The 14,843-nt window shown below is 50.7% G+C and overlaps 1 protein-coding gene across 1 annotated transcript; it reads right to left on the minus strand.

The window, feature by feature from the left end:
- Positions 1 to 89: 89 nt before the first annotated feature.
- golgb1 (golgin B1) lies at positions 90 to 14,795 on the minus strand. The gene is made up of 19 exons (XM_062482561.1): positions 14,701 to 14,795; positions 13,966 to 14,056; positions 13,628 to 13,801; positions 13,348 to 13,461; positions 12,895 to 13,056; positions 12,523 to 12,645; positions 12,203 to 12,316; positions 11,079 to 12,063; positions 10,848 to 10,924; positions 10,180 to 10,249; positions 4,837 to 9,856; positions 4,282 to 4,705; positions 3,850 to 4,083; positions 2,835 to 3,671; positions 2,558 to 2,730; positions 2,300 to 2,459; positions 2,058 to 2,158; positions 1,784 to 1,946; positions 90 to 1,652 (listed from the first exon to the last, which is right to left on the minus strand). Exons 2-19 carry the CDS (start codon positions 14,044 to 14,046, stop codon positions 1,515 to 1,517), a joined length of 9,150 nt encoding a protein of 3,049 aa, XP_062338545.1. The 5' UTR covers positions 14,047 to 14,056; positions 14,701 to 14,795; the 3' UTR covers positions 90 to 1,514.
- Positions 14,796 to 14,843: the final 48 nt, after the last annotated feature.

The following is a 14,843-nucleotide window of genomic DNA, read 5'->3' on the forward strand; positions in this document are numbered from 1 at the left end:
GCTCACATCCGAGTCAATTGTGCTAAAACTGTTTTCTAAACTTAATGTTTATTAATTGATCAGACGAGTCAGGCAGACAAAAACAGTCGTCAGTTGTGATTCCCTAAAGGGAAACTTTATTTCAAAATTAGCCCAAGAGAACAAACTCCAGGTGTTACATTGATGGTTATACAAGATTCAACACTTGGGGTCAGATTTACTAGGTGTTTGCACTTGGGCGTTTTCCCTCAGACGCATCCAAAACTCAACAGTCAAGTAATTTTCCCTTTATCAACATCTATGTTTCCACTTAATTTCATTCACATACATACCATTATATTATAAAGTGGGGCGGTGCAAACACGTAATCAATCTGCTCCTGGTCTTCCAAGGGCTGTAATTAAAAATTCCTAACCACCATAAGCATCTTCATCACAGTTCATTCTATACAGCCCTTAATAGGGGTAATTCATTTACAGTAGGTTATTACAGTTAGGGGACTAGCAGTAACGTGAAGCGTGACAGGACAATAACAGTAGTCATCAGTTTACCAGAAGTTAAATTATGAGAAGGAGCTCGTACATCTATGCATGTACTGTAGTGACTGTGAGCAATAAATAAGTGATACAGCAGAGAATTATAGGGTGGGACATGATATACTAACCAAAGATAATCACTAAATTGTCCTAAACTGTAACATCATTGCACCTTCTATGGCAAAGAAGCTTGTGGTAGATTAGCCATAAAACAAGGAACACCCATATGGGAATGACAGAGACCCGGATTGTAACCACAACGAACACCCATGTCCAGCACACATCCACAACATAACCTTGAACCTAATCAGCCACCACTGTTCCTTTGTTAAATGAAGGTATAAAGTGGAAAACAAAAAGACAAATCCCATGATCGGTCGGAATGTATCGGTCATAACACATTGCACACGTTTCCATTTGTGTCAGTTCTGCATGCGGACAGGTGGGAGAGTGAGAGAAGGAGATTCTATTGGCATACTGTACCCACAGATGCAGAACACCACGCCACCCAGAGATAAAAAAACCCTCATGTCTCAAATCTAAAGGCACCTACAACGATGTTATCTGGCTGATAAAATCTATTGTGTGGATCTACATGTTGCCTAATCAGTTCCTACAGGTAATGTATATTAAAGCCACGTACCCATTCACCTTTATAGAGTCCAAACTAACTAGGCCTCAGAGGTAGGGCTCTGCTGCTTTTTATTTGACATAAATGTGACCAACTTCTGCTTTTGAACAACATTCAATATTAAAGTGGAACATAAAACTACAGAAACTTAAATAAAATCAGCCCACATAAAACAATTTACTTTGGCTAAAAAGGCTGATTTCTGTCTAGTGCTTTGTATAAAAAGTGCATGGGCGGAGTCGGGATTACTAGTATGTTAAGGTATTCAATGAAACACTAAATAAGGGTCAGTCAGTCTTATTGTACGTGTCATAAGTATGCTTGGTCTCCTTCCCTCCTCTCTCCTGGTCTGGGATGGGGCAGGTCTCTCAGAGGTAACCCCCCAGGCACAGCAGCAGCAAGGCATGCACAGTGAGCAGGTAGAAGGACACCAGGAGGGGGGTGCGCTGGCGGGAGCAGAGAAACCCGCGCACCATCCGCATCCAGCCCGGGCCACCACTCCGTGACTGCGACAGGAAGAAGGAGGATGACATGAGTTGAGTGACCGCATAGGACAACGTTGCGTAACATTTGTCAAGTTTGTCAATCGGTTAGGCTTCATATGCAGTCGTTTGTCATGTCAGTTTTTTGAACTCACGCGAGAGACGGTGCCTCCTTGAGGCTCTATGAGTACGGCGGTCTCAGAGAACTGTCCTTCATGTCCCGATTGCCATTCGCCCTGCGTGTACCGTTGTAGACGTTCCTGAGCAGCCATCAACTGCTCCTCCACCACCAGCCTCTGCTCCTGCTCCTCATCAAGTCTGACAAGCAAACAAAGAAACGAGCAAAGAAGTCAACAGAATGGAAATCTGTGCCATGAGATACAAAAGGATGTGGATTTATTTTGGCGTCGCAGTGTGCTGTGTTGATACCTGCGCTGTAGCTCCTTGAACTCAGTCTTCAGGTCCTGGTTCTCAGTGGAGCCTCCACGTTCCTGAGGGGCCCCTGGAGCACTGTCCACTTCTCCTGGTCCCTGAAGAACCCACCCAGAGGAGGTTCAAGGACCATCACTTGCAGATCCTCATCACAATTCCTAATCCCATCCCTCCATGCTCCACAGTACACACACTTTTAGGAGGAAATCATTCGACTCTGGTTTCCCTGGGGTACTGACCTGCCTCTGGTAGTGTTCCTCCGTCAGGTTGGGCCTGGGCGTGCGAGCCTCCTCCAGCATGGCAGTGAGCTGGCGGACTTGCTTGTCTCGCTCGGACAGGGTGGCAAGGGTCTGCTGCTTCAGCAGCTCTGCCTGGGCCTGCCAGTCTATACGCTCCAGCCTGGCACACACACACACACACACACACACACACACAGTTAGCGACATTCAATGAAATGCGGGTCAGACTAGACAGCAGTAAACATGATTCAATCTTACTGGAGAATTTCAAGTTCTTGTTTCTCTCTCTCCAGCAGATCATCTTGTTGCTGGATCCGGGCCATCATCTCCCTAGCCCTCCACCTCTCCTCATCAAGATCATCGGCCAGTTTAGCCAGATCTCCCCCTCCGAGTCTGGCAAGCTCCGAATGCTGTTTTTGCAGCTGTTCCAACTAGAGGACCAGAAATAAAATGCAGTTTTAGATGTGGTAAATGTGGACGTAGCGTTCTTATACAGTATATCACATGCATGGTATTAAACGGTTAAGGTGTGTACCAGTCTCTCCCTGTCATTCTGCAGGGCTGACAGTGCATTCTTCAGTCCCCAAACCTCCCCAGTAGAACCTCCTGGGCTGGTGGGGGATTGTTGGCCCGCTGCCTTGCTCATCTCCTCCAGTCTAAAAGCCAGCTCCTGTGCCTGGTTGACTGCCTGATCTCTGCTGTCCTGCAAGGACGCCATGGCCTGCCCGAAGGACTGGTTCTGGGCCTTGAGTTGGGCTGATCGTTCCTTCTCACCTAATAGCATCTGTTCCAGCATCAACATGTCTCTGGCCAGCTCCGCGACCCTCTCCTGGGCCGTCTCCGACTCTGTACGCATCACTCCTCCCTCCCAGCGCAGCTCGTTCAGCTCCTTGGTCTCGGTGGCCTGGGTCTCTCTCTCCTGCTGCAGGCTGTCCTCCAGGGCCTCCACCTGGGCCCTGGCTGCTTGCAGCTGCTCTCTCAGCTTCTCCACCTCTGCACCAGGGGCGTCTCTCATCTGACCCCCATCGTCACCAGCCTTGCTGAGGGTCTCCAACTCCAGTCTGCTTGCCGGGGCCTCACCCTCCAACTGCACCCCTCTGTCCAGGGTCGTCAGCTTGGCTTCCAGCTCTTCTCGGTCCCTCTCCAGGGCAGCGATGCGCTCGAGCTGGCCAGCCAGGAGCTGCTTGTGTTGGGAATCCTTCATGCTGAGCACCTGGTTGAGGTCGTCCCTATAGCCGTGGAGCTGGGCCGACAGCTTGGCCTTCTCAGCGTTGAGGTCGTCTCTCTGGACCAGCAGGGCTCTCAGCTCCTCCTTCAGACTGTTGTTCTCCCCTGCTGCCTCCTGTATCAGCCCATCCTTCTCCATCATGACCTGAGGAATACCATGCACGCACACACACACACGCAGAGGGAGAGAAACAGAGAAGGAATAATTAGGATATACGCTTCATGAGTTTCAGCAATGAAATCGCTCTCGGTAATTGTCTACCCTCAGTTGGGCTGTATAGAAAATGTTGTGTCGAAAGTCAGTGAGGGGATAGTAAAACTACCTGCAGGTGCTTCTCCTCCAGTTGCTTGTACATGCTGAGGACACGGTCCCTGTCGTCCTGCAGAGAGCCCATCGCTTTAGTGAAGGAGTCCAGTCTGGTTTTGCTGTGGCTGCTCTCCTCCTCGGCCTTCCTCAGTCTGTCCTCCAGAACACGCACCTCCTCTCTCCTCTCCTCCAGCTCCTTCTCGGCCTCTTTCGCTCTCCCGTCAGCCTCCCTCCTAGCCTCCTCGGCAGCCTGGGAGGAGCAAGCATGACAATGAGATGAAAACTTTCAGGATGCTGAAAAATCTTGTCTATGGACATGGAAGAGTCATGTCGATGACTGGCAGAGTGATCACACCAGAACCAATTCTAGCTTACAATATTTTTAGGACCTCTAACAGAAAGGCACTGAGAACTTTACTACACAACAGAGCAATGAAATACAAGATACCTGTGCCACAGCCTGTTCCTTCTCCCCTAGCAGCTCCACTTCTCTCCTCTCCTTCTCGCTCAGCTCAGTCTGCAGGGTCTCTGTGAGGACCTTGGAGGAGCGCAGGTCAGTTTCCAGCTGCTCCACACTCAGCCCCAGCCTCCTCTCCTCAGCCTCCTTCTCCCTCAGCTCCGCCCTGGCCTGGTTGGCCTCTTTCTGCAGCCTCCCCACGGCCTCCTCCAGTGCTTGGGCCCTGCGCCGCAGCCCCTCGGCCTCACTCTCAAGGGAGTCCAGCTGGGCACGTGCCTCCGTCAGAGAGCTCTCCGCCTGGGTAAGAGCCTGCTGCAGCTCCCCTCTCTCCCGCTCCAGTGCTGCTTGATTCTGCCGGAACCTCTTTTCTTCTTCTTCCCACTTAAGTTGCCATTGCTCGTCTGTTTTCTGCAGTCTGGGTGCACAAACCATACACAAACCATCTAGTAACAAGTATGACTCAGTAATTCATCTTCGCAAAGAATACAATAGGGTTCTTCTCTCGGAGGACTCATTCATAAGACCTCTGTAGTAATAAATTCTTACCTGTCCACTGCAAGCTGCAGCTCTTCTTTCTGGGCAGTTTCTTTCTGCAGCTGTTCGGCCAGATCCTTGGCCCGGGTCTCTGCCTCACGTACTTCAGCCTCCTTCCCCTGGAGGGTGCTATTGAAACGACTCTCCCATTGTTTGGCCTCGTCAAGCACACGGTCTCTGTCGTCCTGCAGGGAGGACATGCAGCGCGAGAAGGCTGCCAGCCGGGCCAGAGACTCGTCGAGGCGGGCCTGCAGCTTGTGGGCCTGTCTCTCGGCGCCCTCGGCTACATCCCTGGCTTCATGGGTGGCCTCCTCCTCCCTCTCCCTCTCCCTGTAGGAGTCCTCCAGCCTCAGCTCCGCCTGCTTTAGCTCCGCCCCCAGTCGGAACCTCACCGAGTCGAGCGTCTGCTCTGCCTCGGCTTTCATGTCCGCTTCTCTCTGGAGAGCAGTCTGCTCGCAGGCCGCCTTTTCAGCCACGGCTTGACTGGCTTGTCTTTGGGTCTCTACGAGCTGGGCTCTGCAACTCAACAGCTCGCCCTCTGTCTTTTTCAGCTCTTCCAGGGCCTTGGAGGTCTCCAGGCGGGCTCGTTCCAGCTCGCCACTCAGCTCATCTTGGCCGTGCTGCAGAGCCTTGGCGTCCTTGCCGATCTCGCTGATCCTCTCCTGGTACTGGATGCAGTCCTTCTGCATCTGACGCACTTCGAGCTGCTTCTCCCTCAGCAGTTCCTCAAGCTGTCGTGCCCGGCTCTGGCTGCCCTCTTTCACCCTCTGGGCAGATTTCAGCCTCTGCTCCAGTTCCCTCTGCTTCCCCGCTCCCGCCTCCGCCTCCGCCCTCTCTCTCTGAGCCTGCCGCTTGTCCTCCTCCAGTCTGGCTGCCCGGTCCCTCTCGTTCTCGGCCAGGGCCTCAAGCTCGGCCTGCTCCCTCTCCAGCCGCTCCACCTCCCGCTGCAGCTCGGCCAGGCGCTCCCTGCTGTCTGCTGCCTCCTGCTGGTAGCCAGCGATACTGCCGTTGAGCTGGGCCAGTTGGTTCATCAGACGCTCCTCCAGGTCGTCCTTCTCGGCCTCCAGGTTCCTGTGCAGCTCTTTGAGCCGGGCTTCCATTCTGGAGCTCTCCTCCCTTAGGCTTTGCTCCTGCTCTTCGCTCTGCTGAAGGTGTTGCTCCAGAGTGGCCAGTTTAGCCACAAGTTCTGCCTCACGATCTTGTCTCTGTTCTTTTTCTGCCTGTAGAGCTGCTTCCATCTCCCTCGTTTTATCTTCAAAGAGAGCCTGTGCACTCTCGAATGCTTCCATCTTTACCTTCTCATCATCAACATGAGTCTCAGCTGCTACAAGCTCAGACTCTGTATCTTCAGTCTGTTGTTCTACTTCCTCAGGTTCCTGACTCTCAACTACAGGCTCCTGGGTATATTCAGCCATGACACCACCATGCTGCTGGGCAACAATAGCCTCCTCCACAACAGCATCAGGACCGGGGGTCATATCTAAAGTTAGACTGTTCACTTTCTCTAACTCTTGAGCTAGCTGCTCCCTCAACTCAGTTGCCTGCTGTTCTAATGAGTCTCTCTCCGCCTTGGTAGCTTCCAGGTCTGTGTTCAGACTCTCTACCTGACCTTTTAGATTCGCAAGCTCCACACTGACACCCCTGTCCTCCCTCCTGATTCCCTTTTTTTCGTCCAACTCTCTGAGCCTCTCGTTCTCCTCCTCCAAATCCATGATCTTCTGCTGCTTGGTCTTCGCAAACTTTCTCATCTTGTCTTTGACCGAGTCCACCTCTTTCTGGGCTGCCTCTGCCTGCCGTTCAGCCTCCTGCCTCGCCGCCTCATGGGTCCTGATCCTGGCTGCTAGCTCCTGCCTCTCCTGCCTGGCGGCTTCGAGCACTCGTCTCACACGTTCTGCCTCATCGCTGACATTCTCATAGGACTTCAGCAGAGTCTCGTACTCATCCTTCATTCCCTGAACTTTCTCTTCCCATTCCCGGCGAACGTTGGAAGCCTCCTCCTTGGCAAAGTCGGCCTCTCTTTTACAAGCATCTTTCTCTGTGATCATACCTTCCATCGCCAGCTTGAGGCTCTCACAGGAGGCCCCAAGACTCTGGTTCTCTAGTAGGGTGCGATCAACCTCCTCTATCAGTTTCTCTCGCTCGGTTCGAAGCTTCCCCAGCTCTGCCTCCCTGGCCTCCATCTTCTGCTGAAGCTCAGCTATGAGGTTCTCAGAGGACGCCAGCTCCTCTTTCTTGCTCTTGTTTTCCTTGAGGGTCTCTTTGCGGGAGATGAGGGCAGCCTGAAGCTTCCTCTGTAGCTGCTGGATCTTGGCCTCACTGCCTTGCCCCTCCTCCTGCCTTTGAGGCAACTCGGCTTCCAGCTTCTGGGTTTTCTCCTGCTCTGCCCTCAGGCTCTCCTTCAAGGAGACAATCAGCTGGTCCTTGTCAGAAACTGTGTCCTGCATGGAGTGTAGAAGGGAGTTTTGCTCACCTAGTTGCTGGCTAAGCTCCATGATCTCAGTGTTCTTTTGGTCCAGGAAGTGTTTGAACTCCTCTACCTCGGCCTGAAGTGTGTTCATGGAGGACCCCGAGTACGAGGCGGCTTCCTCAGCCGCTGCCTCCAACTCTGCCTTCAGAGCCGCCGCGTGAGTCTCAGCTTGGAGACACCGGTCTCTCAGAGCCTCAATCTCCTCGGTGAGGGAGTCGATCTGTTTCTCGTTCTGTCTCAGTGCTTCCAGCTCTTCTCCCAGCTTCAGGAGCTCGCTCTCCTTCAGTGCCAGGCCGGCCTGGCTTTCCTGCAGCTGCTCCTCGAACTCTGAGCAAGCCATCTCTGTAGCCTGGACCTGCTTTTTCAGTGCTTCCATCTCTGCCGACAGTAGCTGGGTGTCTTTATCAGTATCGGGGATCGCTTGACCAGATTCCTGTTGTTGTGCTTCATTCTCGGGTGCAGCGAAATCCACCCAGTCTTGCTGGACCCAGTCACCCGAAGATGGTTTTTCTATCTTCTCAGCCTTTGTTTCGTGATCTGGCTGCGCCTCCTTCATGGCACTCCTCTCCTTCTGTTCAGACAGCTCCTCCAGCTCTTTCAGTCTGAGCAGCAGGCTCTCTCTCTCTACCTGCTGCTGCTCGAAACGCTCCAGTAACTCGTTGCAGTCATCCTTCTGCTGCTTCAGCTGTTCGCGGTGGTGCCTGTCCTTCTCTTTGGCCTTGCGAATGGTGTCCTTTCGAGCCTCCTGGGCATCCAGGAGTTTCTTCTGTAGTGATTCAGACTCCGCCTCCAGAGAGGACACCTGGGATTGCAGCTCCAGGATTGTAGCGGCTGTGTTGGCCAGCTGATTTTGCTCCATTTCCTCGCTCAGTTTTAGGTTGAGAGAGAGTGCCACGGCCAATGCTTGATCCTTCTCACTATTTCTTTGTTCCAGAGTCTCAACGACCGTTTCTTTGTTTTTTAAGGCTTGTCTGGTCTCCTCTAGCATTGCCTCCATTTTCAGAATTTCCTGTTCAATGTCTTTTTCGGAATATGATATATTGGCTGGAGTCTCCTCCGTTGGTGTGCCCCCCATGTTTTTGTCTGCATTCTTCTCGAAACCTTCTACCTTTTTCATCAGCTCTTTGCGTTGTATCATCGCAACCTGGAACTTTTTCTTTAGAGTGGATAGCTGGGTGGTCAGCTCATCCTTGTCCTTTTGTAAACCAGCGAGCTCGCTAGATTCCTCTGTGTCGTGCTCTCCCATAACTGTCTTTGGATGTTCTCTTGCATTCTCCAACTCGAGAATCTGGTCCCTGAGCTTTTTCATTTCACCGTTCATCTGGTACTTCTCCTCCCCTGCCTGTAATAGTTTGGTCGACATCCCGTCGCTCAGTTCCATCATCTCCTGGTCTTTCTGGGTAAGAAGTCCCTGCAGCTCCCTGATCTCAGCTTCCTTCTCTGATAAGGCAGCCATGGCCATGTCCTTTGCCTGAGTGAATTCCAGCAGGCTTGCTTCCCGTTCCCGTAGCGACCGGTCCAGTTCTGAGGCAGCAAGTTCCTTGTCCTGCAGCTGGGCGCCCAGCATCCTGGCCTGTCCTTCCTGCTCGGACAGAGCATGCTGGGCCTCATCCAGATCTACCTGAAGGACCTGGATCCTCTGCTCCTTGGAATGAGCGTCAGCCTCCAGGGCAGCTAGCTGCTCCTGCAGGAGGCGTATGTCAACACCATGCTTTTCCACCTCAGAGTCACTGTGCTGGGCCATCAGATTCATCTCTGACGTGGCCAAATCAAGCTTTTCCTCGTAGTTTTGGGCCCGGGACTCAGCTTCTTCCTTGGCAGCTGCCAATAACCTGATCTCTTCATTCAGGCCCTGGGTTTTCTCCTGAGACTCTGTTGTTGCCTCTCTCAGCCTGCTGATCTCAGCCAGCAGCTCGCTATACCTTTTCTGGAGCTCTTCTGCTAGAGCCTGGGCAAACATCTGGCCAGAGGTTGAGTCGGCACCGGAGATGGATGCTGCCCCCTGTTGGTTGAGGTGCACCTGCACAGTCTCACGGATGACCACAGACGAGGACTCAACCTGGACTGTGGAGGTTTCCTGCTCGGAGCTGGTCTGCTCCCAGGACTGCAGCTGCACCTGCCCAAAGTCCTGCAGCAACGAGGGCCACTCCTGGCCTCCATCTTGGTTGACGGCTTCCAGGAGGGTCCAGCTGCTGTGGGCCACCTCAGAGTCGCTACTGGTCACCATCTCGTCTGAGGAAGCCCCCTTAGATTCTCCATTGGAATCGGACTGTGGCCCAATGAGCTCTGGGCTGCTTTCAATATCACCCGCGATGGATAAGATGGAAGAATCCTCAGCTACCAGCGTGGTCTCCTCCTCGGTAGAGTCCTCCAGCTGCTCTGCCAGGGTTGTGGGGCTGTCACTGCTGGCCCTGAGGTGACTGTGGCTCGGGTCTGGAATCGGTTCACCTTCTGTCTCCGGTCCATCCCTAGAGTTCTGCTCTTCAGTGCCAGCAAGGCGGTCTCGCAGGGTTGTCAACTCCTCCTCTCTCTCCAGCAACTGCTGCTCCAAAGCGGATATTTGAGCTGAGAAAAGTAAATGAAGATCAAGATGGTCAGCTACGTTCTCAACTCACACAATTGAATCATTAAGATATCAACAAACAAACAATTATATTTTATTTTGGCGGGACTAAATGCTAAAGATTCCTTAATGACTGGTCTTTCAGGTTTCCCCACAGCCTGTGTGAGACAGGTTAGGCTTAGGCATTAATATGCATCACAATGTAGTCAAACAATAGGAATGTCACTTTCTAACGCATGAATAGAGGGTGTGTGTAAACAGGATTCATAACAGGTCAAAGTCCTAGTAGAACGAATGCAAAAACTCAATTCACTGGTCCGGTTACCTTTAGCATCGTCAGATGATTCCAGCACAGACGAGTCAATCACATGCTGAGCTGATGTTTCACCAGACATCTGTAGGTTGGGTTGGATTTGGTGCGGAAGGGGAGGGCAAATGCATCACAAGCAAGTCATTTTTGGGCACACAAACAGGAAATAAACAGAACGACTCAACAGAACGATACATTGCAAGCCTCATTCTGTGGGGAGTCTGCACATTCAAACAGCTCTGCTGCCGATACGAGGTAGTGACATGGCAGTGTGTTGGCCTGGCTATGAAGGTCAGCTCTGAGGCTGCAGTCATAACAAGGGATAAGTGAAGAAGGGATTAACCTTTTCCCTGACCCATAAGGCAGAGGACATTCGGTATCAGCACTAACCCCAACTACTTTATATCCCTTTGTCTGACCCTTTGGTAACAGACAGAAGTTCCAACCTATCCCAGTTGTCAAGGCATAGACTAGTCAGGCTGCATTACTCAGCATGGCTGATATTCAATGAGCTGACTTGTGCAATTCGAACAGTATAAGGAAGTAAGTCTACACAAGTATAAACAAATAACAAGAAGTACATTATCAAACAAATTCACATGGTGTAGATCCAGCTTTCTCCTTTTTGAAAGACTACAAAATTCTCCATATATATATTTTGCATTTAATTGCTCACTACTCACCAATCCAATTTGCAGCTCCAGCTGTTGTATCCTGGCAACAGCATCCACCCCTTCTGCAGTACTCCTATCAAGTTGTTCTGAAAAGAAAAAAACAAGCAAAAGGCTTGTTAAAATTCACATTGAATGACTAACAGCAAACAGACCATAAGGGGTGATAATTAGGTAGGATATACAAGCACACCATCTTGTTTAAAAAAAAAAAAACATTAGATCTTTGTTTTGTTCCCTTACCATGAAGGGTTTCCATGGTGTTGGTGACATAGCTACAACGCTCCTCACTTTCCCTCAGCTCTTCCTTCAGCCTGTTTAGTTGGGCATCCAGGGCCTGAAGCGTGCCCAGGAACTGGGCAGGGTTGGTGGGGACATGACTCTCTTCCCCTGGTCCTTCCACATTCCCTCCAGCCAAAGAGCGAACACCTTTCCACAGCTCAGCCAAGGCCTCTTCAGCCCTCTGACCATCTCCCTGCTCTTCCCTTAGGGCAGCCAGCTCCCTCTCCAACCAGGCTACTCGTTCCCTGTCTCTCTCTAAGGCCTCCTGGTTGGCTTGGAGAGCCTCCAGGGCAGCCTCTCTTAGAGAAACCAGCTCCTTCAGCCTGGCCAGTTCTTCTCTCTCTCTCTCTGAGACCTCTTGACAAGCTTGCATGGATTCCAGCTCAGCATCTCTCTGGGAAATCAGCTCCTTCAGTTCTTCTCTCTCTCTCTCCGAGGCCTCTTGGCTGGCTTGCAGAGCCTGGACCTCATCCTCTCTTAGAGAAACCAGCTCCTTCAGTTTCTCTCTCTCTCCCTCCAAGACCTCTTGATTAGCTTGCAGGGCTTCTAGCTCAACCTCTCTTACTGAAATCTGCTTCTTCATCCTGGACAGTTCTTCTCTCTCGCTCTCCGAGCTCTCTTGGCTGGCTCTTAGGGCTTCTAACTCAATCTCTCTAAGAGAAGCCATTTCTTTCAAGCTGGCCAGTTCCTCTCTATCTTGCTGGGAGGCCTCTAGGCTGGCTTTCAGGGCCTCGAACTCAGACTCTCTTAGACTTAGAGATGCTAGTTTCTTCAACCGGATCACTTCCTGTTCCTCTCGCTGAGAGGCGTCTTGAACGGCTCGGAGAGCCACTAGATCTGCGTCTGTCTTGCTCGTCTGCTGGGCCCACTTCAGCTTCTCCTCCTCTCTCAGCCTGGTGGCTTCGGCCAGCTCCTGCTCCATCTGGCGGAACTGAGAAGTAAGGATCTGGAGAACCCCAAAATACAGTGGGTGGGTGAGTAATGAAGTCTCGAGAGACGATTGCGCAGCGGTACAGATTGGGAATGATTTTGTTTCTTACATAAATCAGCAATATTGGTTGAGCTGCGTTCGCTATGTAGCCCACCTGTTTTTGCTGGTCAGCACTGTTGAGTTCTTGCTGCAGCATGTCGAGGACTTGGGAGCGTGAACGCATGGCCTCCTCCAGCTCCTCACACCGCCTCTGGGCAGCACGTAGGGTCTAGAGAGGAACACACACACGTGAGCGTGCGCACACACACACACACTCCTTAGTTCTTGGATAAAAGGACAGAATACGAATACATTTGTTTACAGGAGCGAAAAGGTTTTCCTGCTTGCCAACGTAGCTTGATGGACTACCGCATAGTCTTCCAGGTAGTCTACCTCTATAGTTATAGACACTGTTCACTAACAAAGAGCTTGTACCTGTTGCAGCTCCGGGTCATTCAGAGTTTGAGCTGTGACCATCAGCAGCTCCTCCTCATGTTTCTGGACCTGGTCCTGAAAGCGCACGTCTTTCTCGCTCACCACCATCTGCATCACTCGGAGCTGAAAGCCAAAACAACCAGGTGACAAACAGGTTGAAATAAACGAGTAGCCACATCCTCCGTCAGAGGACAAGTTCAAGTCTTTTATTGTCAGATGCACAGAACATCACAGGGTTAGACTGGGCACTGAAATTCTTAGGACAAGACAACGCAAAGAAACCTGGCATAACATAACTTATAAGTACACAGAACATAAGTTACATCTATGATAAGCTAAAATAGGGGGACGAGGCAACAACATAAGGGGTACCTGTTCAGCGTGTGCCTGGTCCTTCTCCCTGAGGAGCTGCTCGGAGGTCTGGAGGCGCTCCTGCAGGGTCCTAGAGGAAGCCTCCTCCTCGCCCAGCCTTTGTCTCAGCTCCTGCAGCTCCTCCTCCGCCCCGGGGGCAGCACTGAACGAGCTGTTAGGACTCTGTGCCGCCACCGACAAAGATAAAATTCAATTCAAAGAACTTCACATTATTCATCCTGAAGGAAATTCAAGCGTTTAGGTAACTCCATGAGCAGTTACATAATGAGTATTTGAAATACATATGTAATGGGAAACATAGGTAACACACACGATAGAATATACAGACAATCTCACCTCAGATGCATTCAATGTTCCATTGCTTTAGAGACTACTGCTATACCCTAAGATCATTCGTTAAGTCCTGTGTAATTGAGAGTCAATTCCAAGTCAATAGGGTTACTGTTGACTTACCATGGCACCTTCCTGGCCTTTCAGCTCAGAGATCTGTTTGCTGAGGGAGGCCATCTTGGCCTTAGCCTGCAGTTTAAGTTTGGTGAACCGTGCTTCGGCTGTGTCCCTTTCATTCTGTAAGCAAACCCCAGCAAACAAAATTGTATTCCAACTATATCATCTTTTTGTAATATTCCTCTCATTAAGTCCACCCTCTTTCTCTTTCTTTTTCTCTCTTAACACAGTGTGTGTGTGTGTGTTTGTGTATGCGTGCGTGTGTAAAGAGAACCCAAGCCCTCACCTTGAGCAGAGTCTCTGTGTTGGCCAGCTGGGTATCCTTGTCTTTGACCTGCTCCTTCAGCTCGACCACCAGCTGTTCCATGTGTGCCAGCCTCTCAAGAGTGTCCTCGGACATCCCATGTTCCTCTGGAGGCCGAGCCACACCAGTATCAGGGAGTTCAGGGGCCAACCCGTCCTGATTGGGCCCAGACAGATTTGGATGAACAAGATCTTTGATACTGATGGAAAACAGCACCAAAATACACTAGCTGTTAAACAAACAGCTTTTTAGTAAAGGTCACACTGACGGTGTGTAACATCATCCCTGTTTTTTGCTGCATGCTGGTTATCCTGTCTCACCTTTGGGTCTCCATCAGGGGCCTCTTCTCCAGAGAGCTCGTGGAGAACCGTGCTCACTCCCTGGGCCAGCCGGCTGAACATATGGATGAAACTGTTGGGATGAAAACAGATGTGTAACACAACACCTAGGCTAAACCACAAACTCTACGAGACAATTTGGGGATTTTGTCTTTAACAACATGTATTTTGTTGTCTGTACGCCCCAACAACAAATATTAACGATGCATGGATGCAGAGATGCTTGAAGGTTTTGTATTTTAAATGTCTTCTATAAAACATGTCAACTTGCTCGACTCCACCGAACGGAACCGAGTTCTACCGAACAATTCAGCGATACTACTGCGGCTGCGTGCCAATGTCTGTCGCTAGCTGGCTTCAGGATACTGAAGAGATAGATGGCTAGCTAACTTTTACCATTTTTGAGAAATTGACAACTGTTTCTCCTACTAAAATTTGCTATGTGTATTTCACGATGCCAAGGTTGGTAAGATTCACGTATAAAACGTATGTGATTATAATCACTGATAGCAATCTAAATAAGCTCGCTAAATTTTCTTCACGACGTAGACACTGTATATGGCGCTAGCTGACTGGCTAGCTACCTCGTAAACAAGCAGCTCTCAATAGCTTACTAAATCAATAGCCGTGACTAGAATAGTTGCAGCACTTGTCAATTGTGCTAATGAAACCACGGGAAGAGTACGTTTTTTTTAATTGAACGATCAAGGGACTAACCTGTATGAGTGCTTCTCAAAGACACTTGTTTCTGCGTTTTATTTGGTATAGCTCCACGGCTGGATTGCTGAGCATAGCCACATCACCAAAGATGCCGGAAACAGAATTGGGCTTTCCGTGATTGGACAATACGATCTGCGCAT

The sequence above is a fragment of the Osmerus eperlanus genome, chromosome 17 (genome assembly GCF_963692335.1).
Source record: "Osmerus eperlanus chromosome 17, fOsmEpe2.1, whole genome shotgun sequence".
NCBI classification, from domain to species: domain Eukaryota; kingdom Metazoa; phylum Chordata; class Actinopteri; order Osmeriformes; family Osmeridae; genus Osmerus; species Osmerus eperlanus.

What these genes read in the sequence shown, in the direction of transcription:
- golgb1 (XM_062482561.1), bottom strand. Translation starts at nt 14,046, where the DNA reads ATGTTCAGCCGGCTGGCCCAGGGAGTGAGCACGGTTCTCCACGAGCTC. An exon ending in GTGCTGACCAGCAAAAACAG is followed by an intron (nt 12,064 to 12,202) that starts GTGGGCTACATA and finishes GGGGTTCTCCAG; the next exon opens with ATCCTTACTTCTCAGTTCCG. An exon ending in AGAATGACAGGGAGAGACTG is followed by an intron (nt 2,731 to 2,834) that starts GTACACACCTTA and finishes CTGGTCCTCTAG; the next exon opens with TTGGAACAGCTGCAAAAACA.